Here is a 23,703-nt window from a genome sequence, read left to right on the forward strand (position 1 = left end):
GGCGGTTATAGTGAGGCCGCGGTTGTGAGGTGTCTTCCTGACTCTACCTGATAACTTACTCCAGTCCATCTGCAAGATAGATCCAGGCGGGCTGTCCGCACAGTGCAGCCAGTTGATGCGAATGTAAAACCAGGCCTGGATCTATCACACAGGGGACCTAGAGTCTATTAAATTACGGTACAGAGGTTTAATGTGAAGTTTAAACTTTTTTTTGGCAGTTGGTGATGTAGCTTTTATAGTTGGTTATGATGGACCGACAGGTGCGTCACTTTATATTATAGTGTACAGAGCTTTACAAACCTCAAAAGTCTCTTATTTACCTGTACAGCGGTTTACAAACCTCACAGGTCTCTTCTTTACCTGTACAGCGGTTTGCAAACCTCACAGGTCTCGTCTTCAACCGTACAGCGGTTTGCAAACCTCACAGGTCTCTTCTTTACCTGTACAGCGCTTTACAAACCTCACAGGTCTCTTCTTTACATGTGCAGCGCTTTACAAACCTCACAGGTCTCTTCTTTACCCGTGCAGCGCTTTACAAACCTCACAGGTCTCTTCTTTACCCGTGCAGCGCTTTACAAACCTCACAGGTCTCTTCTTTACCCGTGCAGCGCTTTACAAACCTCACAGGTCTCTTCTTTACCCGTGCAGCGCTTTACAAACCTCACAGGTCTCTTCTTTACCCGTGCAGCGCTTTACAAACCTCACAGGTCTCTTCTTTACCCGTGCAGCGCTTTACAAACCTCACAGGTCTCTTCTTTACCCGTGCAGCGCTTTACAAACCTCACAGGTCTCTTCTTTACCCGTGCAGCGCTTTACAAACCTCACAGGTCTCTTCTTTACCCGTGCAGCGCTTTACAAACCTCACAGGTCTCTTCTTTACCCGTGCAGCGCTTTACAAACCTCACAGGTCTCTTCTTTACCCGTGCAGCGCTTTACAAACCTCACAGGTCTCTTCTTCATGCATACATTTGTAACTTTGAATTATGTGTGTTGGAGTAAGGCGCTTATATTTTATTATAGCATTTAGCAGTATAAAGGGATCAGCAGCTATTTACCTTGCACAATGATCCATCTTCTTGGACTGTTTTGTTTAATAATACATAGCAAAAACATATCTTTATCTGTGTAAATGATTTAGATCACTTAAGTTAAGAGTCCCACAATAGATCCGTTATTTCCATATTGATCTCGTCCATAATAGGATTCATGTGTACAGACCATGCCAAAAGACAGTTTTTTTTTGTGTGTGCTGGTATGAAGAAAAATAATAATCTATCTATCTGAGCTTTTACACTGTGTCCCCCTTCGGCTATCATGTGCAACACTTGCGTAATAAAATGTCGCGACCAGCTCAAACACCCCCCCCCCCCCCCCAGGTTTTTTTTTTTTTTAAATTGGACTCTTCTGAAATAAGAGGCATGTTAACTGTCCATTATTATAGCAATTATTTTATTATTGTTACATGTACATGTTGTATGTGGGTACAAACAAATCTACATAAGTACCAGCACTCACTGTCTAATAGCTAAATGATGAAAACGGCTGTAATGCAGAATAAACATTTAATAATAAAACGAACCAGAAATAAATCAAATGTGTATGCAGAAACCAGTATCACAAATGGGCATGTCACAAAGTGAGGGGGGGGGGGGGGGTTAGGAAAAGGGGAAAAAACATGAAACACAAGGAATATACACAAAAAACGGAGAACGGCAAGTATGCTAGGGGGGCGACGTTTCAAGGGACTACCTCCTTCATCTGGTCCAAAAGGTCCCAGATGTACTTGCCTAAGCCTCCCTTCCCCTATAACTGGTCAAATCAGACACCCCTGAAAATAGATAGCAAACATACAGTGTAGGTTAAATACAGCTAAACAGCTAATAGCAGGGCAGCAAGAATCCACTAAAGTCAATGCTAGTAGTTCAAGTACCACAAGAAACTGTGGGCAATGGTACAGTAAAGGCTGAACACAGCTTGCAAGAAAGCAGCTTGCAAAGAAGCACCAGGAGTCCATTGCGTGACGTCATTCACAGGACACTGCGGAGCGGTGGCCAGAGCTACTACATATGACAGCTGAGACTGCTATCTCACTCCTCAGCACTCCACACAAGCACAAGGAGCAGAGCCAGAGGGTTTGATTACTGTCTTCATTTGCTATTCCCATTAACCTTTCATTGACTGTTGTGGACTCCTGGTGCTTCTTTGCAAGCTGCTTTCTTGCAAGCTGTGTTCAGCCTTTACTGTACCATTGCCCACAGTTTCTTGTGGTACTTGAACTACTAGCATTGACTTTAGTGGATTCTTGCTGCTCTGCTATTAGCTGTATTTAGCCTACACTGTATGTTTGTTATCTATTTTCAGGGGTGTCTGATTTGACCAGTTATAGGGGAAGGTAGGCTTAGGGAAGTACCTCTGGGACCTTTTGGACCAGGGGGAATGGGCCAGATGAAGAGGTAGTCCCTCGAAACGTCGCCCCCCTAGCATACTTTTCCGTTTTCCTTGTGTTTCATGTTTTTTCCCCTTTTCCTTTCTCCCCCCCACCCCACCCCTCACTTTGTGACATGCCCATTTGTGATACTGGTTTCTGCATACACATTTGATTTATTTCTGGTTCGTTTTATTATTAAATGTTTATTCTGCATTACAGCCGTTTTCATCATTTAGCTATTAGACAGTGAGTGCTGGTACTTACGTAGATTTTGTTAGTACTATACAGGGGAATAAGGGTCCCCTTTTATTCCGTGCACCCTGCAATTGCATAAATGTAACACTATCAGAGTGCTGTCTATCGTCCCCTTTTACCCCTAAATGTTGTATGTGGGTGTTGCAGTTGCCTCAGGTATAGTGCTGGTGTAGGGACTAACTGGATCTCCACAACTATTCAACCCAGAACAGACCACCCCACACACAGGTACTTGTAACCAATATTATCAATTACTTATACTTGCTGGGAGTGGCCCATACAATACTTTACTATATAGTAAGTGAAGCAAGAACCACACCAATGGTTAAAAAAATAAATAAAACATTTATTGCACCACACTGGAACTCCTAGTAATAATTTGATGACTCAACAGAAATACTTGCTGGCTGATATTGCTATCTTGATACCTTCCCTGTAGAGCTCTGCCATGTATTTATTACTGTTCTGATTGATACTTTCACCTGACCAGGGCTTAGATTGATGTATACAGTCCACATGTAAGATGGATGAGGGTTTGCAATTCCTCTGTAACAGCTTTATAAAGTAACCCCAGGGACTGGCATTGGCATTATACAGGCTAATGGGGGATCAGTTGGTAATGATTGTTGCTGCCGTCCACTTCGTTGGATCGTCGTCATCCCAAGGAGACTTGTTTTTGGCGTGTCTCGGTAACTAGTATGTTCCTGTCTTCGGCTATTCCTTCCCCACAACGAGCGATGGAGACTAAACGATGGACCTAGAGCAGCCTCCCAGGAACCAACCGCTTATTGTTACTGTCCCCCATCACATCAGTCTCTATATTAAGTGTTCTGGTTGTGTACCACTCTGTGACCTGCTGTCTTTATTATGTGTCTGTCTCTGTTGTTACGCGTGACCTGGATAATGCGTGTGCAGAGGCAGTGAATGGGTGCCCGTTCCGTTTATAAATGTCCTCACTTTCTCCCCTTTGTACACCATCTTTTATTATGTCTGTGTCTCCTGCTGTATCTAAATATGTTATCTATTCTCTCTCTATACAAATATTTGTCATTATTAGAGCTACCCATCTGTGCTTCTACTTGACTAATCTGCCTATTGATTTATTTTACTGAACTACTATAATCCTTATTTGTAACCTTTTTCTCTTCACGCTTCCTTTCCCAATTTTACACTATTTTACTCCCTTTGATCATTGTTTCCAACTCCTGATCTGTCATGTCCGGACTCTTTCCTGTCCTTTTTAACTGTCCCCATCTTCTGATGGCTCCTTTCACATTCTGTTGTTGCCGGGGCAACCGTAGCTGGATCAGAATGGTCACCCAATCACAGGCCCAAACGTGTGCCTCCCTGTTTGGGGCACTACAAATCTATCATGTTATTGACCTATTGTTAAATAATTGCGTTTGCATGTTTTACATAAGCCCCAATTATCTTGGTGTTTTCATTGCTGACTGTGTTGTATGTAATAAATTAGTTTCTAAAGCCATCAATAAGTTTCATGAGAGAAAAGTAATTCTCGTTCTAGCACCGCCCTTTCTGCGTCAGATATAATGGAAGCGACCCGAGCAATGTTTTGTAGAATTTTCAATCGGGATTACATACCTGTTATTACTTCAGTTTGCAATTTAGTTGCGGCTAGACCACCTTGGAGGCAGGAAAGAAGGGTCGGACTGCTCCCCTTTCTATGGGGGAGGGGTGCTAATGAAGATCTGATAATGGGTATCGATACTTGATTGGCTTTAAACATCAACATTGAAGCTAAATGCAGTTTCTGTTGATTGAGGCTCTGATGCGTGTTATTGGGGTGAATTCCCCTAAGAGCTGTGAAATCGTAATAGGGATTTTTTTTTTACATTTATTTAAATATTTTCAGCATGGAAGGCAGGAAAAATCTTTTCTTGAAGTTTCTGGGCTCCAGGTTGTAGAAATTTGAGATATACACTTGCCTGGATTGTTCTTGCAAAGCCCTTTCCATCGATTTAATATAACATGACCCTGAAGCAGAGAAGTTGTAGGAGATGGAGATTGATAGTGAGGGAAAAAAAATCCTGGCATTTCCGGATCCAAATATTGGAAATAGAAAAAAAAAAAAAAATATTCTGACAACTTTCCTGGAAGGTACCTGCAAAAAGCTTCCGATTTTAATGTTGAAGGTGAAATGGATGTGTTCGGTTTTATATGATGTAACAACATGCAATTTGTTACTGGGTTGTCAGTGTTGCATCAGGCTGACTGCTAGCCACAGATACATTGGAGCCGTTGGGGTGTAACTGATGTCTAGAAGTCTTGTAAATAGGAACTCCAGCCTTCTCTCTTGGGCAGGGGGGTGCGGCGGTTACAGAGGTCCCACGCTCTCACACAAGGCATTTAAATGCCGGGCGAATCGCGCCAGGCCTCTGTAACTTCTACCTTGATTCAGGCGGCTTGGGAGTGTTTTCGGCGACACATCGCCATGGTAACCCAGCATCCCACGACTTCACATGACGCCGGGTGCGTGCAGGGGAGGAGAGCAGACAGGGGGATTTTTTGGAAGTGGCACGGAGGTTAAAGGCCCCACGCCCTTCAGCGCGAGGCCTCTGTAACTCGATTACCTACATTTTGTGGACTTTGGGCGGTATGTCGCCATGGCAACACGGCATCAAATGACGCAGTGGGTTCATGTGACGTCACATAACCCCGCTGCGTAATTTGATGGCTGTTTAAATGTAGGGGGGGGGGCGGCTTGACACTGGGGCAGAGCAGGCAGGGGGCTGCAGTGCAGAAAGTTTGCACACCCCTGCTCTAGGGCATGAGGGGCCAACTGCAGTTCTCAAGGGCCACCAACAGGTCAGGTTTTCAGGATATCCCTGCTTCAGCACAGATTGATCCACCTGTGCTGAAGCAGGGATACCCTGAAAACCTGACCTGTTGGCCATTATAGTACTGGCGTTGGCCCCTCATATCCTAGAATAAAGATTAAACTGTTTCTCAATCTCCGTTTGCGTCTTCCTCCAACATCTTGTTAGAGATCCTGATTGACTTATCAGGAAATGTTTTTGCTTTGTCCCCTTAACAGGAAATGCCCGCGGTGGATTTTTTAGTAACTGGGGTCTCTGTCTCCTGTGCTCTTATGTATTATATTGCTGCTTTAAAGCTCCTGTAAGATAATTAAAAAATAAAAAATAAATTCTATGTTCGAAAGTACTTTTTATATAGCTAACTTTAAAGGGGCAACCAGGGATACTTTTTTCTTAAAGAAATGTAGGTGTTTTCCTGTGCCTTTTAGGATTGGTTACATACTGTAATAACCTTTTAAAATAGTTCCTTTTTATTATCTCCAACATTGCTTCATTTGAGAGGTCTCTTAATTTCAATTATTCCTGAAGAGAAATGCAAAAATATATTGAACTGTCATATTTAGGATTTCGTTTTCTAATGCTATCTTTGGATTGCTTTTGTTATTTTTTTTTGTGTGTGTTAAAGGGAACTTTTTTTGCTCCGTGGGACATACAAGGTTTTAGTACAACTCATTGTATGTTGCTTAGAATCCTTAATAAAGCCAAAACAATGCACATTTAGCCACTGCCCCTCTTAGGCCGAGTCCCCGCTAGTGTTGAGCGTGCTCATGCTTGGAGAGCGCTCCAAGCATGAGCGCCGGGTGTCTTGTCATTTACGCGCACTCGCGGGGGGCAGACACACACACACACACACACACACACACTGTGACAGACACACACACACACACTGTGACAGACACACACACACACAGTGACAGACACACACACACACAGTGACAGACACACACACACACACACACACACACACACACACACACACAGTGACAGGCACACACACACACACACACACACACACACACACACACACACACACACACACACACACACACAGTGACAGACACACACACACACACACACACACACACACACAGTGACAGACACAGTGACAGACACACACACACACACAGTGACAGACACACACACACACACACAGTGACAGACACACACACACACACACACACACACACACACAGTGACAGACACACACACACACACACGCACAGTGACAGACACACACACACGCACAGTGACAGACACACACAGTGACAGACACACACACACACAGTGTGATGGATGGATGAAAAGGGGGGCTCGGCATAAAAAGTTTGCTCACCCCTGTTTATATTATTATGTCACATGTATTACTGCTGTGAAGCGCTATATAAATAAAGACATACATAAGGGAGCAGCCAGAAGTTATCAAGTCTTTCCCAAACTTCTGCTCAAAAAATGCATTTGGGTGCCTGCAGTAGTCAATCATCCACATTAAATCCATTAACCCTTTCAGTACTGGACCTCTGGTATTTGCCGTGTGTATATTATATACTCTCACACGCACTCTGCCGGATCAGCCCCTAGTAAGTGAGCATTTTACCCTGACGTACCTGGTACATCATTCGGACCTCTGGTGTGCCAGCAACACCATAATGGCACTTGAAGAGTTAATCATGCCACTGCCATTAGGACAGTTTGTTCCTAGCAGGGTTGTGCCTTTCCTAATGATGAAATTAAACCATCTCTTGTTTTCATTTTCAGTCGAAGGACAAAATGATGAGAGGATCACGTCGAGGCTGCGTGAGGCTCAGAGTAAGTGTGACCTTTTGTTCTGTGATTCAATGTTCTGGTAGCTGTACAGGTCCAGTAAACATATAAGTGTGGTGGATGCTCAGATGCTTATTTTTTCTTTTGAATGGCCCAACGTGGGAGTTCCAAACCTTTTTTCTATTTCTTCTTTATTGCACAATGAACAAGTCAATTTTGGGATTTGAAGACTTGTGATGTGATTAAAGCACAGGGCTCCAGGTTATAGATGCATGTACTATAATTCTGCATTACCAAACTTTCTCGTACTCTAAAACAGGGTTGGCGAACTCCAGTCCTCAAGGGCCACCAGCATGTCAGGTTTTCAGGATATCCAAGCTTCAGGACAGTCTTCGATTGAGCCACCTGTGCTGAAGCTTGGATATCCTGAAAACCTGACCTGTTGGTGGCCCTTGAGGACTGGAGTTGGCCGCCCCTGTTCTAACCCATCCCTTTAATTTATATTGTTGTATTGCTCTGCAAACTTTGTTCAAAGTTGATACAGAATTGTCATTTTTGCCATCATAATATGCAAAATCTTTCACCGTTTGTTGAGATCGAAACTGTTCTAGAAGTTGCCAGGTTTCATGCTAATAACATGTCTGCTTCAAAAGCTTTTAGCCAGCAGCGGATTTTCAAATCCGCCGGCCCATGGCACTTGGCTGTTGCGGCCGCCTTCTTGCTGCAGCCCCCCTCCTCCTCCTGAACCTCAGCGTCAAATGATGGTGCATGGCATCAAGTTGCCATGGCAATGCAATGTCATGACATCATTTGAGGTTGCGTTGCCATGGAAAAAAGACACAGTGTGGCAACGCTGTGGTTCAGATGGAGGGGGTCGGCGAGTTAAGGAGGCGGCCGTGACAGCTAAGTGACTTCCCATCCCATGAAAAAGCGCGAGCATGCGCGAAACGTACGTCAGGTCAGAGGTCAGCGGTACGTGGTGACGTCATCACGCTGAGCGGACGCCTCCCAGCAGTGGGACGAGACCGGCGCGGTTGCAGCAGCTGAACATGCAGGCTGTAATTCCTTGTCCCGGCACCCTGCCCTCAATCTATACACTGTTGGAATGAGAGATGCAGGAACGGACCACAGCCTTTCTCCCCCAAGCTAAGTAGACATTATGGTTAGCCAGTCAGTTGCTATTTAGAGCGGTTACTTACACCGCGGAGTTGTAAGCATTATAGTACACTCCCTGACAGGCTAGCCCTTGGTCATTCTACTATCAGGGGGTTAATGCCGCCGACACAATTAGGGTATAATAAATAATATATATATATCTGGCGACATTACACTATGCTATATGTACCATGGTTCAGTCCTTCTGTATTTGCTTTATATTACTAGCATAGCATTGGCAAATTCTACTTAGTGTTATTTAGTGACCTTTGCATTTTATGACCGTTACTTTTCTGAGGCTATAACTGGATACGGTCTCAGAACCGTGCCTCAGGGCATCAGTTGAGCACATTTTGTGCCTGCCCTATGCAAAATCAAACACCATCCAATGCCGCCGACACAATTAGGATATAACAATATATACAGTATATATCTGGCGACATTACACTATGCTATATGTACTATGGTTCAGTCCTTCTGTATTTGCTTTATATCACTAGCAAAGCATTGGCAAATTCCACTTAGCGTTATTCAGTGACCTTTGCATTTTATGACCGTTACTTTTCTGAGGCTATAACTGGATACGGTCTCAGAACCGTGCCTCAGGGCATCAGTTGAGCACATTTTGTGCCTGCCCTATGCAAAGTCAAACACCATCAAGCCACGCAGCAATTAGCTATGTATGTGGTTTTAGACATTTTTTATGTTGTGTGTATTATCTTCCACATTATATGTTGATTTCACCCCGTTCAGGAGCAGACATACACCTATATACTTTGTGGTCTATGTGTATCCATGTAGGTATGTATTTCTGACCTACCAACTGCCTATTAACACACCTCTTCAGATCCAGCATCAGCATACCATTTATTCAGGTGTGCTGATTTTTTGACAATAGATTATCTGCTTTATAGAACAGAATTTCTAGTCTGAAGTTACACTGTGATTACTACTGGCAGCCCTCTAGCCCACATATCGGCGGTGTAGTGTCATACCTCATTATCTCCCGTGTATTTATTTGGGAAAATTGTTTCTTGGTTTGTCAATAGGGACTGGTCGTGGATTACTTTCTGCCATTTCCCTCTATACAAGATGTTTTACTATATGTGTGATTAAAAGGTTTTTTAATATTATCAACCATATCACGTTGACTTACCTTTCTGAGTGCATTCAAGGAGGATCTTTCCTGTTCGTCTATGTTGTTAACTATATATATCCTCTATTGCACCAGTCTGTGAGTTACCTCATTCACATTACTTATTTTACTAGCTGATGCGGGAGCCTCCATTCCCCTTTTCCCTTTCCCCTTTCCCTACCCTTAACAACTTTGACTTCCCATCAGGCCAGAGTGTGGTAAAAGTAAATGGTGGTGGCCATTTTTTGCCGCCGTAGGCCCTGGCCTAACGGGAAATCCACCACTGATTTTAGCCTCTGAGTCTTTTTCATGAATGAAATTGTTGGTCGGCTTGTGTCACAAATCGCCCCCGATACGTCCTAAACATGGGAAAGATATAAACACTTTCACTGCCAGTAAGGGCGGCAAAGCTTTGCTCTGCATGTTGCATTGCGATCACCTCTGGAAGGCCCTTTCAGGATAGTATTCGGTGATCACTGTTCCAATGTCTTCAAACGCACAGCACCTATTTAAAGAGGTAATCCAAGCATGTGATTTACTTATTTATTTTTAAACATGGGATTGAAGCAGGGGGTCTCCGGAGCTGAATCCCAATTATTTCAGCTCTTGGGACCCCCTGCTTCCGGAGATACAGACCTCCATAGGGGGTTCCGGTAGCCGCTTGGCTAGCAGTGTTCACATAATGGCTGAGTTTCAAAGCTCCAACGCCCTGCGAGCCAATAGGAAGCCGTGACGTCATCCGGTGCGACTTCCTATTTGCCGACGTGACACGGGAACTTTAAATGTTGCAGAGATACCAGCACCCCCTACGGAGGTCTGTAATTCGGGAAGCAGGGGGTTCCCAGAGCTTAAATGAATGTGGTTCAGCTCAGGAGACCCCTGCTTCAAACCTATGTTAAAAAATGTATAAATACATTTAATAAAAGTGCATGAATTGCTCCTTTAAGTCAGTGTTTTGGTGTAGGGATTTTCTTGTATGTTTTACTCTCGCATTGTATGTGTCTTTGTGTTTTTAAAGTGTAAAGATATGTGTATTTGTGTGTCCCTTGGCTGCATTAAAGTAAAATGATAGTGTTGTGGATATAGTCGATCTTAATGCACTGCTCCTTGTGCGTGTGTAGGTGGCAGCAGAGACACAGGAATACACCTGACCTCAGATCCCTTTAGGCTGCGCTTATAGTGCCGGCGACGCAACGTTGCGGCAAAACAAATGTATTGCCGTTGTCACGTGCGCTTATAGTAAGTGAGGCTGGCGGCGCAAATTTTTGAAGCCAGTCAATTTTGATTTTTCAGAGGCTGTCGCCACATGTGACAGCCTCTGAACCAATCAAAGACCTGGTCGCCCGCGACGTCACCGGAAAGCGAATTACAACTTTCGCTAGCGGCTGCGGCGGCGGCAATGGGTGACGTCATCCGTCGCCGTCACGCGCACTAAAAGCGCGGCCTAATGGGTAATCCCCTTCCTGTCATTGGCCTGCAGTGCATTGCAGGCTGCCCTGGTGTGGAAAAGGTGATATGGGGGCATTGGGTGTTTGGGAAATGTTTATCTTCCCTGTAAATAAACCTGTGTATTACTGGTTAACAAATCCATATTCTCCTATTCTCAAACCTCCTCTCTATAGAGAGAATGAAAGTTACCCGCCTGCAGGGCATTTAGCTGCCTTCAATGTTACAGATGTGTTTCCTGGCTCCTTATTAAAGATGCTGTTTCACAAATACAGGAACATATTCTCCATTCTAACATCCTTTTCATTGTTGAATATGTTTTTAATAGCTTTCAAACTCGGGCCTAAAATTCTGATCTGCAAAAAGCACAAGAAATAAAACAGAATATACAATATGTATTCTATTAATACCATCGAGAGAGAGAGAGAGAGAGAGAGAGGCCTCTGAAGGAAGGAGGGGAAAGAGGGGGTTTGCAGTTATAGTTCAGTCTTCACTCCAAGCTCAAAAGTGGCAATCCAAGGATCAAAGTGAACCAAGTCCTGTCACCTGTTTATGGGTTTCATCTGGGTAATTGATACTTTGTTTTACCCAAATGTGACACTTATAGGTATTAGTAGTTAGTTATTTTAAGTTAGACTTGGGAGGGGTTTGATCTCCTTTGGCTGCTCCAATGTGTGTGATCAGCGAGCGCTTGTACAGCCAGTGTCACCCCGCCTTTGCTTAGCTTAGTCTGTTCTCTGATAAGGACAGAGGTGGATAAGTGGACAGAAAACACTTCCCCATTCAGAGGCCCCTAAGGAAGATGAGATTCCACGTTTAATTGTGATTGTGCTGTCATAATTCGTGTTGCTTTGTATCACAGCATGGTAACTGTCAGATGGGGGGATTCATTGAGTAGCTTTAATTCAGCTTAACATGTGTGGTCCCACATAAACAATACACAGAATAAAAAACCTGTTAGACATGGTGGCCCATGTTTACTAAGCAGTGTTATGCCATTAGACACCTTCCCGTGCGGGAACATAACTTGTAGCCCATTCTCTTCAAAGGACTGCAAGCTGTCTTCCACTGCGGAAAATGTGTCTTATGGAATAGCACTTATAGGCCCTAAAATCACCCATTCACAAATAAAACATACTTCTCCAATGTAAAATAAACTACTGAAGCTTTCTAGTCTGAATGAACCGGGAATATATAGGTAAATTGTGACTTTAGGATAGCTTGTTTACATGGCATTGCTCCTTTCCTGAAACCTGTTCCAACTCCTTAAGAACCCTGTGTGGCACTGAAAGGGTTACATGTGCCTCTCATTGCAAATGTTAACGTGACAAGAAGCTCCCTGTAGAAACACCAGTTCCTATGCAAGGCGGGTTTCCCTCCCTCCTGGATATTACACCGCAGTGCTGTAGTGATACTGTGTGTGCAGCTGATGTCACTGCTACTCTGCTCAGGACTGTGCCCTTTGTTTCGCAGGGGGCTGTGATTGGTATTGACGATGAGGACGACAGCACCTTCACTATAACCGTCGATCAGAAAACCTTTCATTTCCAGGGTGAGCTAACTCCACTTCTTCTCATTCATTTGTAAAGTGCTGTCATTTCCAGTATTGGGGTGGATAACCATGAGTGCCTGTGTTGTTTCCCTGAGCACACAGCGAGCATTGTGGATGCGTGTGCTCACACAGGGATGTATGCCATTCTGCAGTGGATAGATGCATGCTAGAGACGAATGTAATCTGAAGATTTGAGGCATTTACGATCTTATAAGCGGTCTCAAGGAAGCAAAAACTGCATTGTGTGCGTCTGCTGCTTATGGGCTGAGCCCAGAACATTACAGTCTCACCAGAGATGAGGATGCCCGGGGAGTCTGTGTCCATGTTTATCTTGTAAATAGAAAACACGGCTTTTGCCTTAAAGGTGGAGTTTCACTTCAAGACTACAAGTTTTTCATTTCTTCCATCTGCATTCTTCTGTCACCATTTCTGTGCAATTCTAACCATTTCAGCTCATAGCATCGCAAACCAATGCCGTCTGTCACTGCTATGTTTCGGCATTGCATGCTATGGCTCAGCCGTAGAAAGGGTAAGGTACTCTTATTCATACTGTAATGCTGCACACACTGCGAGAGTGACTCTCCTTTGAATGATAGAATGGAGTGATTTGCAGTGTGTTACTGATTGAGGAAATAGTTGTTCAATAAACACTCCAGGCGAATGAATCTAACGGTCAGATTTTGTTATCTGCCTTGGTACACACGTCTGAATAATAGTGCTGCATGTTTTTCTATTAATATCAGTGTTGCGGTCTGCATATTTACATTGGATATTCAAATATGTCTGCAGATTTTGGAATGCTATTTAACTATCGGTTACAATGCATTGTTGCTTCCTAATCGGCCAATGTAGAGAAATGAGCAGTGCTGCATGCTTGGCATACGTGTATTTGTGTCTCCTGTATATTAATGTATACATTAATGTATGCATCGTAACGCTTGAGCCCTCCTGTTTAAGTTGCTGTACTTGTCACTGCATGGAGGATTGTGGCCTCCCCCTGATTAACATTCTATGACAGGGGAGCTCAACACCAGTCCTCAAGCACCCTCCCCCCAACAGGACAGGTCTTCAGGATCTCCCAGATTCAGCACAGGTGGCTCAGTCCAAGACGGAGCCTCTGATTGAGCCACCTGGGCTGAAGCAGGCACTGATGGAGCTACCTGTGCTGAAGCTGGGATATCCTGAAAACCTGACCTGTTGGGGGGTGGGTGCTTGAGGACTGGAGTTGAGCTTCCCTGGTCTACGGCACGCGGACACGTGTTCATTCCCTAAAATGCAGTCCCACGCAGGACCAAATGCACCTAATGACTGGTATTTCTTTATAGGCAAAACTAGGAGGTGATTGCTAATAATCCCATAGACTCTGGAGTGATAAAGGTTTTCACTAGTCTTACTTTTTATAGCCGTTTAGGAGTGTTTCCTTTTTTTTTTTTTACTATTCATAGCGCCATTTGAATATATTCCACGGAATTAAAATTCCCATGTCCTCGGGAATACTAGAAATGCCTTAACCCCATCAGTGCCAGTCCTGTGACACTGGAAGGGTGAAAGCAGTGGTAAGTAACCCACTGGCCTGATACAGCCATCAGATATCCTAACAGTGTAATCCCAACAGATGATCTGTAGGTCATGAAACACTTGCAAATATTGAAACATACCTCCTGGGTTTTTTCCCCGCTAGTCGCATACATGTCCCCTTTTGAGACGGCACCATTAAAGGAACCGTCTTTATTGGTGCAGTCGGCAGGACAGTATGGCAGTGCAGTGAGTGATTGGCAGGGTGCTGAGTGAGGGATGCTGAATCGAATCGGTTGTCTTGTGTTGCCATTCGGATTCTGTACTGGGATTTGGAAGTAAACAGGAAGTGATGGGAACAGAACCTGCCATACTGTGCATATCAGTGGTGCAAGGAGAGTCCAGGAAAGACCATGTCAGAATATAGGGAAGAAGGAGGCACTTGTGGAAATGAAAGGAGGTGATGTGGCAATGCTGCGTCTAGCCACAGCAGACCACTGATTGTATTGAGCTGAGGCAGAAAATGGGGGTGGGGGGCATTGATCAGCATCGCCTCATTACCGCAGTATATAGTCTCCGATCTTCACTCTCATTACCATTCTTGCAGCTTACATTTCTGGCCGAGTCAAATAGTATTAAGATGTTTTTGTATATTTCCTGCTGGCATAGTTTAGGTCTGAATAACCCATCAGACCCGAGAGGGGAAATGTTGAGTGGATAATGAGAGCTCTTGATACGGGCTGATTTTTATATCTGTGATCTGGGTGTATTTAGGTGACCACAGCAGGCCAGCAATCACGTCAACATCTCTCTCTGTGTGTGTGTGTGTGTGTGTGTGTGTGTGTGTTATTACACACCTCTCCATCCCAAATGGGACAGGGACTCCAAATTTAAGGTGCAAGGTGCAGGCAGCCACAACATTGTAATGATCCTATTTCTTTTAATCTGTGAAAAGGGCATCAGATATCAGGAGGCCACTTCCAGTCCCTCCATTGCAAAAATAAGCTTGGTATTTTTAGGTGAGGAGGATTTATTTGTCTAGTTCAACAGGTCCAAATTAGTTGTAATCTGAGTGGGATACAGTAGAAAGCTTGTGGTAGAAAGAGAGCTCAGTCCTCAGATAGGAAGAAACGTTTATCCGAAAAGGTGTTCTGTGACGGAATTATCACAATAAAAGACAGAGTACATATATACAGACATACACTTTTTTATTTCCCTAAAGCCTAAAATAGACTAAAGTGTTGCACCACAAAAATAGGAAACTGTTAGAATTTCTCCACAAAGCACAACAAAACATGGAAGTGACTTAGAAACACAGTAGTGAATCTGATGAAATGTAATTGCTCCACTTATGCAGGGGCTTCCAACACAGCGCTCTGCTACAAGGGAGTTTGTGAAGTAAAACCTGTCCTGTTCTCCCCAGAAGCCCGCAAAGCATTGCGTTTCAGCCCCCTCTGGGAGCAAACGTTTTAGTAGTTCAACTCTTGTTTTACACAGTTTTTTTTTTTTCCCCTGCTGTATTCACACCAACAGCCCGAGATGCTGATGAACGGGAAAAGTGGATTCATGCGTTAGAGGAAACGATTGTACGTCACACACTGCAGCTTCAGGTATGTTCCTGTTTGCACTCGCTCCTCCTGCCCTGCCTACATTTGTCATGTGTTCTGTTTGGAACGGTTTATTCATTTTGTAAAGCTCTGTGCTTTTTCCATCACTGTCCAAATCTATGGTGATGTAGGCCAGGTGTGCTCAACTCCAGTTCTTCAAGCACCCCCCTCAACAGGTCGGATTTTAAGGATGTCCCAGCTTCAGGTGGCTCAATCATGCCCTGCTTCAGCACAGATGGCTCAATCAGCGGCTCACTCTTTGACTGAGCCACCTGTGCTGAAGCTGGGATATCCTTAAAACCTGACCTGTTGGGGGGGAGGGGGGGGGTCCTGAGGACTGGAGTCGAATCCCCCTGATGTACACGTCATCTAAAGTAACAAAGTTTAAATTGTGTAAAATATTACGTCCTTGTTTAAATTCGTAATTATACATGGTGAAGCAGTGATGGTTCTGCTAGTAACTCGTGGTTTGCTTTTTGTTTTAAGATTTCACCTCTCGTTCCCCCCCGTTCACTATTTTCTAAACTGTTTTATTCCTGAAACGTCAGACTTCCCAACATCACAGGGTTTCAAAGAGCCTTTTCTGAGAGGCCCTGGATAAGACGGTTTCTTTCATAAGTCTCCTTGAAGTCTGCATGGCAAGCAGCTCTGTTCTTCCTACTAAAGACTTTGGACCAAGTGATACCAATTTATGCACGTAATATAGTGGGCACGCCTGTGCGAACGCTCATGCCCGTGACGCACACTTTTTGTGTGTACGGTCCGTGCTGCTGTGAGCGACAGGCTTGGAAGGTTTCAGTACAATGTGCAATGCTGAGTTCCAAGACGTTACCTTCCCTGAGAGTGAGATTTGGCTTGTGGATAGCACACTGCTGACATTACAAGGTGTCCTATCCGTGAGAATGAAGAGGGGCAGGTAAACACTTCAGGGAGCCTCCCTTTGAACAACACATACACATGCATACACATACATACACACATACACATACATACACACATACACACATACTCACATACATACATACACATACATACACACACATACACATACATGCATACATACACATACATACATACACACACATACATACACATACACACACACACATACATATACACACATATATATATACACATACATATATACACACACATACATATATACATACACATACATATATACATACACATACATATATACATACACATACATTGCAGACTGAGTGGTAGCGGCGTGAAAACATAGTTTTCAGAGTCTTCCCCTCAATCGCCCGGCTCCATGCTCACTGCCGTGCAGGCGCGGCCCTAGCATAGAATGTCTGGCTAACCACAGCCATTATAAGTGCCGCACACGGCGCAGCGAGCGCGTGCACTATATTACGAGCCTTAGGGTGAATGCCCTGTAGTTTGTAGAATTTAATAGTGATTAGGTACTGTTTCAAATTGTTGGCTTTTAAATTAATTTATAAGACTTCTAAAAAGACACGTGTATGTCAAATGAAATTTAAAAAAAATCACAATTTAAAGCACACATTTATAAACAAAAATCAGGTTTCAGAAAATGAGGCAACATTCAGTGAAATATAAAAAAATCAGATTTGTTTCTGCAAAGTTCTCGCAATTAGTTTTTTTTTATCGATGTATAACGTGACTTTTTATATCTAAAACGTTGTAGTAAAAAAAAAAAAAAATTCCCCCAAAATTTTGGGGATTCATTTTTGGAAATTGAAATATCCGACGATCTTCCTGGAATGTACTTGCGAAGGGATTTCCGTGTATTATGTGACTGGGTGGCAAAAAGGCTACAGGCGATATAGGGCATGACGTGGGAATTCTATAGAAGGATTCTGTAGAATGTTATATTTGCACAATTCGGTGACACTCGGCTAAGAGAATGCCATCTCTTTTTATATAAAGTTTATTATTTCGGTCTTACGGGTATTATACCTTTTGGGTAGCCTGCCGCAAACCCCCCTTTTAAATTTTTTTTTTTTTTTTTTTAATTTTGCATGGATGGGAAGCCATGGGGTCCCCGGGGGTGAACTGTATTAATTTCAACTGAGTACCCCCTGGTTCCCAGGGTACATACCTGGAAATATGGCGCCAGTAGTTCCCCTTTAAATTTTCCAATGTGGCCTGGTCTGAATGGATGTATGGCCCCCGCTTTCTGGGCCTTGTCGGAAGATGTTGATGCCCCCTCCCCCATATGTTTATGACTCTGTGAAAGGGTTAATGCCCTCTCTCCTGTGTGTGACTGGGTGAAAGGGTTTAATACCCCCCGTACCCCTGTATTTCCAGCCTGGTCACTGCTCTCTGCAGGAGTAGTGGTGTCTGTGTTGAAGGTAGAGCTGCTTGTGCCCTGCCAGCTAATTCAGCCAGAACATCTTTCATTGCAGTGCCACTCCTAGTGTGTGAGTAACCCTGTCACTGCTGGCTTGGTCTGCAATCCACTGCTACTTCCCCCGGCAAATAGTGCCTGAGTCACACGTGTGTGTATGTGTATACATGTAGCATATTATGAGTTACCAGATTGAACCGAAGAGACATGTTATCTGTCGTCAGTGCTGAGTCATAAGGATTAACTGTTCACACACAGGACATTTATACAGTAAGATTTTCCTTCGTTTTTTCCCCCCTTGTTTGATCTTCACGGTCTTTCCAAATGTAATGGTCTGAACGCTGAGTTATATTGTTTCTCTCCAACTTATTATGGTTAGCAGAGAATGGGTTAATACGTGAAAAATCCAAGCTTCAGGGCGTCAAACAGCGCATTTGTGGCGCTTCCAGAAGATAAGGAGCGACAGTATTTATTATACACAATCTACACTTGTTTGTGACATACTCTATTATTTATGCGGAACCCCAACCCTCTCTAATAGTGCGTGTGAGATCAGCTGCATTGTAAGGAACCCCAACCCTCTCTAATAGCGCATCTGAGATCCAATGCATTGTAAGGAACCCCAACCCTCTCTAATAGCGTGTGAGATCAGCTGCATTGTAAGGAACCCCAACCCTCTCTAATAGCGCATCTGAGATCCAATGCATTGTAAGGAACCCCAACCCTCTCTAATAGCGCGTCTGAGATCAGATGCATTGTAAATTCTACTGTATTTGGTACAATTTACAAATTACATGAAAATTGCAGGGAACATTTTTGGGATGCCCAGGGAACCTAAGGGATCCTAGGAACCCCTGTTGAAAAACACTGGCGTAGTTAAACCTTTTCCGTTATCAGATGTAATTTCTCTCGGTACTCGGGTATGTGTATGTAACACGGGTCAGGCCTTCCTGTAGCAGAATGGGAAATTCAGATCCACTCTTCCTGTTCAGCCTGGATTACAGAGGGTTAATCTAATACCCATAGATTCAAGTCTGACACAAGTGGGTTTTAATGGCAGCTGTTATTGACTGCTTGGCAAGAATGTGAGCCGACATGTGACGTCTCAATTTTTATCCTCCAACTAATATCCTAATGCATCAACCTATAGAAAAAGCGGTAACTTTAACCCCTTCACAACCAGTATGGTACACAACATGCTTTGTCAGTGTGTTTTCATTCCAGCACTGGGAGAGTTAATGTGCTGTGCATTACAGTTATATCTGATAGCGGCACCAGGCTAATTACTAGACTGAGCGTGATGTGAATCAAATCTGGCATTTTCCCCAGTGTATTGCTGAATTGTACGTGGCAGCACATGAGCTGGGGAATACCTATCAGCACAGGCCTTTTTGATATGTGTGCTCTTCTCAGCCAATCGCTGCAGCAGTGGGAGGTGAGCGCCTGCAGGTCTGCGGATGAGCAGAGGAAGTAGCTGATTGTTTTCAGTTTGTAAGTAAAATCCAAGCATGCCCTTACTGAAGATGTCTTTGCTTTCCGTCGGCAGGGCTGTGTAAAGAGAATGGCTGTGAAAGGCTGCAGCAGTGTAAGTAACAGCAGCCAGCAGGGCTGTAACGGTGTGTGCCATGGAAGTACGTCAGTGAGTAGTAATAGAGGTTACAGTATTTTCAGTTACGGAGGGATAGGAGTATGGTGAAGTGCTGCACATTGCAGACCTCTCAGTCAATGGAAGGGATCCGATGTAAATGTGTGTTTCCTCATTGTTGTCTGATGACTGTTTTGGTTTTGTTGCCGATAATCCCTATTTATTATTATTATTATTATCTATTTATAACGCACCAACATTCCGTAGCACAGTACATCAGGGTTGGAGGACTGACGTATACTGTAGGTTATGAGGCTCCTCTCCCAACAAGCTTACAATCTAAGGAAGGGTAAATGGAAACCTAGGGTACAAAGGCTCAATTACGCTTCTGGCAACAGAGGGGTTAAATGGTGACGTAATCCACAATTTGGCGAGACCACGCAACACATTGTAATGTCCATTCATGCAGAGTTTCTGTAAGGTTTTGCCTTTTGGGTTTAACATTCCTACGTAGTGGGTGAGCTTGCCAAACTGGATTCTGGAGTTGAGCTTTTGAGCGCTGTGACCACCTCCAATTGGTTAAATCTCCCACCCACCTGTTCACATGTGATCCTCTAATTGGGAGAAGCAAGTGTTTTTAAACTGAAAGTCTGAGGTTTCTTTCCCATAGATAAGGAAGAGAAGCATGGGGAGTACAGCTTGTGAGTCCCGGTAAATATTTGTTGTCTACCCTGTATTGATGATCTTGGCGGGACAGTAAGCTTCTCGTGCTTGGCTTGAAATGAAAGATATGCGCTTTTGAATAAACCAATAGGCTACACCTAGATCACACCCCGTTGGTCGCAAGGCCGGCATGCCGGGGGCCCTTATGAAGTTTAGGGGCCAGTAGCCACTCTGCTCGGCTAGCAGGGTTCACGTAATGGCGGAGTTTCCAAGCTCCCACGCCCTGCGTGCCAATAGGAAGCCGTGTGACGTCATCAGGTTCCGGTTCTAAATGACTTGTGTGATGCGGAAGATTTAAACTTTGCTGAGATACCGGAAGTCCCCTTTGGAGGTTTCTATCATGGGAAGCAGGCGTTCCGTGGAGCTGAAATTAAAACGTCTTGGATTGCTCCTTTAACAAATATTAAAGGATATTGTAGTGCGAGCGTTATACATGTTGCATAGAATCAAGAGCTGATAAATGGTGAATTTATATTTGTACTGCAGGCTTTTAAGCTGCTTGAAGTATAAGGCTGAGTCTATCCAGCCTTCGACCGCGCGGAGGCGTGCGTGCAGGTGACGTTACCCGCGTGAAGCGGGAGCGTTTTGTGAACAAGGTATACGCGCCGTGGGAGGCTTGTCTAGGGACGTGTCTGTGATGTCACAGCTGGTTCGTCTTCATTGGGCGAACCGCTCACGTGACCTGCCTGTGCGCCGAGTTTGAACTGATTCCTCGAGCACCACGCGCGCCCCTCCTGCTGTCGCGCGTGCGGTCTATGTTCGCGATCAATACCTTAAGGCAATGTGATCGCGCCGCGCGCGGTCTTCGGCAGCATGGACACAGCCTAAGAAAGTTGGGTCTCTAGAGGCATGTGTGTTGGTATTTATTTACTTTTGATCTTAGACAGGAGACCAACACCAGCAGCGACTTCCTTTCGAATATAAAGATGTCTGCAAGGAAGACTTCTGCCAGCTTGCATATTTTTAACCCTATAGTTTCACCCAGGGGTGCTTAACTCCAGTCCTCAAAACCCCCAAACAGGTCAGGTTTTCAGGATATCCCTGCTTCAGCACAGGTGGTGCAGTCTTCGACTGAGCCTCTGAACCACCAGTGCTGAAGCAGGGATATCCTGAAAATCTGACCAGTTGGGGGAGCTTGAGAACTGGAGTTGAGTACTCCTGTCTTAATCCATGCGCTACCGGTGGGACATTAACCATTGCATGGTGGTCTGCCAATGATGGGTTAAACACCCTGGCAGACTATCTCTGTGTAGGGAAACCTGAAACCCCTCTTATTGCATACCCTGCCAAACAAGCAGGAGAGAGGCAGGAACCGCCATGTTTAGTAAATGCCCTTGGGCTTGGTGTCTGTTACTTGGCTTTTTGTGACATTTAAAGGTTTTAGAAAATTAGAGGAAAGCTGGAAGCAAATGTCATCTCAACACACGGTGCATGAGTCTGGTATTATCTGAAGTATTACACATTTAAAGATGTTTTTCCCATATGAAGATATGGCATGCATTTTATTCTGCTTAAATAACATGCTGCAGTGTATACAAGTATTACATCAAATAAGAGTATTTCTCACTGCCAGTCCTGTACATTTATTTTTATTTGACGCAAATGACATTGAGAATGATACCCCATGACGCATAAATAATCTGCAGGAGAGGAGGCTTGTGTCAGAGGAAACGAAAAATCGGGTCATGGGGCTGTACTCCTGAAGTTAGTGGGAGGAATTTGAGGAAATACGTAGTGAAACCGTAGTAGATGCATGTTGCAGCTTCCCAGCAGAGGATGTGGGGACATAGAACCAAAGAATGTAAGCGTGTTTGTGATGGCAGGGGACCCAACAAGGGGAAAAAAGTACTACGTAAGTCTGGTAGAGACACTCATTTTGTGTTAATTAGGGGGACAATGCCCATTGCTTTAAACTTCTAAGTTTGTGATAAAATAAATCATTTAGTGGCCCCAGCGCACAAACCTTGAACTGTCTTCCTTTATGTGTTGTGTTGTGTAGCACGGTTATACCAAACAGAAGAGACCTCGCACTAGGTTAGGTGATGGGTCAGTCCCTCTTAAGATCAAAGTGCACTAATGGTATTGACTTGATCAGAGGCGTTAAATTCGGGTGATTGATGCCTTTTTAAAATCAAATATAAAGGAAATTTGTATTGTTCGTTTGTAAGCACAGTGAGCTGAGAGTTTGATTTCCTCTGGCTGCTCCTTTTCCTTTTTGTCTGTCACTGTGTTCAACAAAAGCTTGCACAGACAAAGCCCCCTTCTCCCTATTTTCCCTAACCTTAAAGGAGCCAATGCTCTCTCTTCACCCCCCCCATACCCCACGTTAATTTCCGCTCCAGGCCCCTGAGATACTTGCCTCTGTAGGCAATGCACCGCGGTAGCAGCTATGCTGGTTTAAATGCCCAGGTCATATGGGCAAATAGGAAGCCGCAAGGTATGATCTCACGGCTTCCTATTGGCCCACGAGAAGCGGGAGCTTTAAATAGCCCCACAAAGCCCAGCTACTGGCACCCCCTACAGAGGTAAGTATCTCAGGAAGGAGGGGGTTCCCGTTGCTGAAATGAACAGTTCAGCGCCGGAGACCCCCTGCTTCAAACCTACAACTATAACCAAAATGTAAAACAAGAAGGGAAGCCGGCTTGCTGCTGGCTTCTGATCAGGACAGGGTAGTTTAAGTATAGAGGGAACTCACTCCCCTATTCAGAGTTCTCTAAGAATAATGCATTGTGTTTTACTTTCTAAAGAGACAAAATCAAGCGTTAAGCAGGGCTGCATTTATAATATGAGGACCATTCGATTCTGTATCCTTTTTGGGATGGCAACCACAGGGGTTTATCATGATGTTGATGTATCCATCTGTTGGCATTCTGTGCCTTGTTACATTATGCCCTCAGTCATGGGATTAAGGAAGAGGAAGTGACCAATTATTCCATCATTCTGCATCATTCACTTGTGGAACTCCCTTCCCCTAATGATAACCATTTATGGAGTGTATATGTATTATTTAAAAATAAAAAAAAACAAATTAAAAAATATATATATATATTTCTGTGTGTGTATATATATTTTTTCACAAGGAAAGGTATGCAGCAGAGTTATCTGTGATCTCACAAACCTGCAACCGGTGCACATAAATACTGAAATATAAAAGGAACCAAACCTTCTTTTTTCTTTTTTCCCCCCCCACAAACAAACTGGGTTTTGCACCTTGGTGGTAAAAGATTCTGTATATTGTGCTGATCAAACACTCAGGGCCTTATGCAGAGAGCATCGTTATTTCGAAATTCGCCATTTTTTGTACAATTTCGCGCAGAAACCGGCAGAAAATGGCGAGTTCCGAAAAACGCGCCATTTTGTTTTTTC

General features: G+C 44.0%; 1 protein-coding gene across 7 annotated transcripts in view; it reads left to right on the top strand.

The window, feature by feature from the left end:
• OSBPL9 (oxysterol binding protein like 9) overlaps window positions 1-23,703 on the top strand; it is a 78,581-nt gene that overhangs the window by 355 nt on the left and 54,523 nt on the right. For 4 of the 7 annotated variants that reach the window (XM_075616319.1, XM_075616320.1, XM_075616321.1 and 1 more), the window contains exons 2-4: window positions 7,276-7,326; window positions 12,491-12,569; window positions 15,618-15,694. In XM_075616319.1, the coding sequence (XP_075472434.1) occupies window positions 7,276-7,326; window positions 12,491-12,569; window positions 15,618-15,694 (207 nt within the window). Of the gene's footprint in view, window positions 1-156; window positions 178-7,275; window positions 7,327-12,490; window positions 12,570-13,079; window positions 13,099-15,617; window positions 15,695-19,461; window positions 19,615-23,703 lie in introns of those variants that run through there. The other 3 variants (XM_075616324.1, XM_075616325.1, XM_075616326.1) reach the window with 3 other exon arrangements.

The sequence above is a fragment of the Ascaphus truei genome, chromosome 10, assembly GCF_040206685.1.
Source record: "Ascaphus truei isolate aAscTru1 chromosome 10, aAscTru1.hap1, whole genome shotgun sequence".
NCBI lineage: Eukaryota > Metazoa > Chordata > Amphibia > Anura > Ascaphidae > Ascaphus > Ascaphus truei.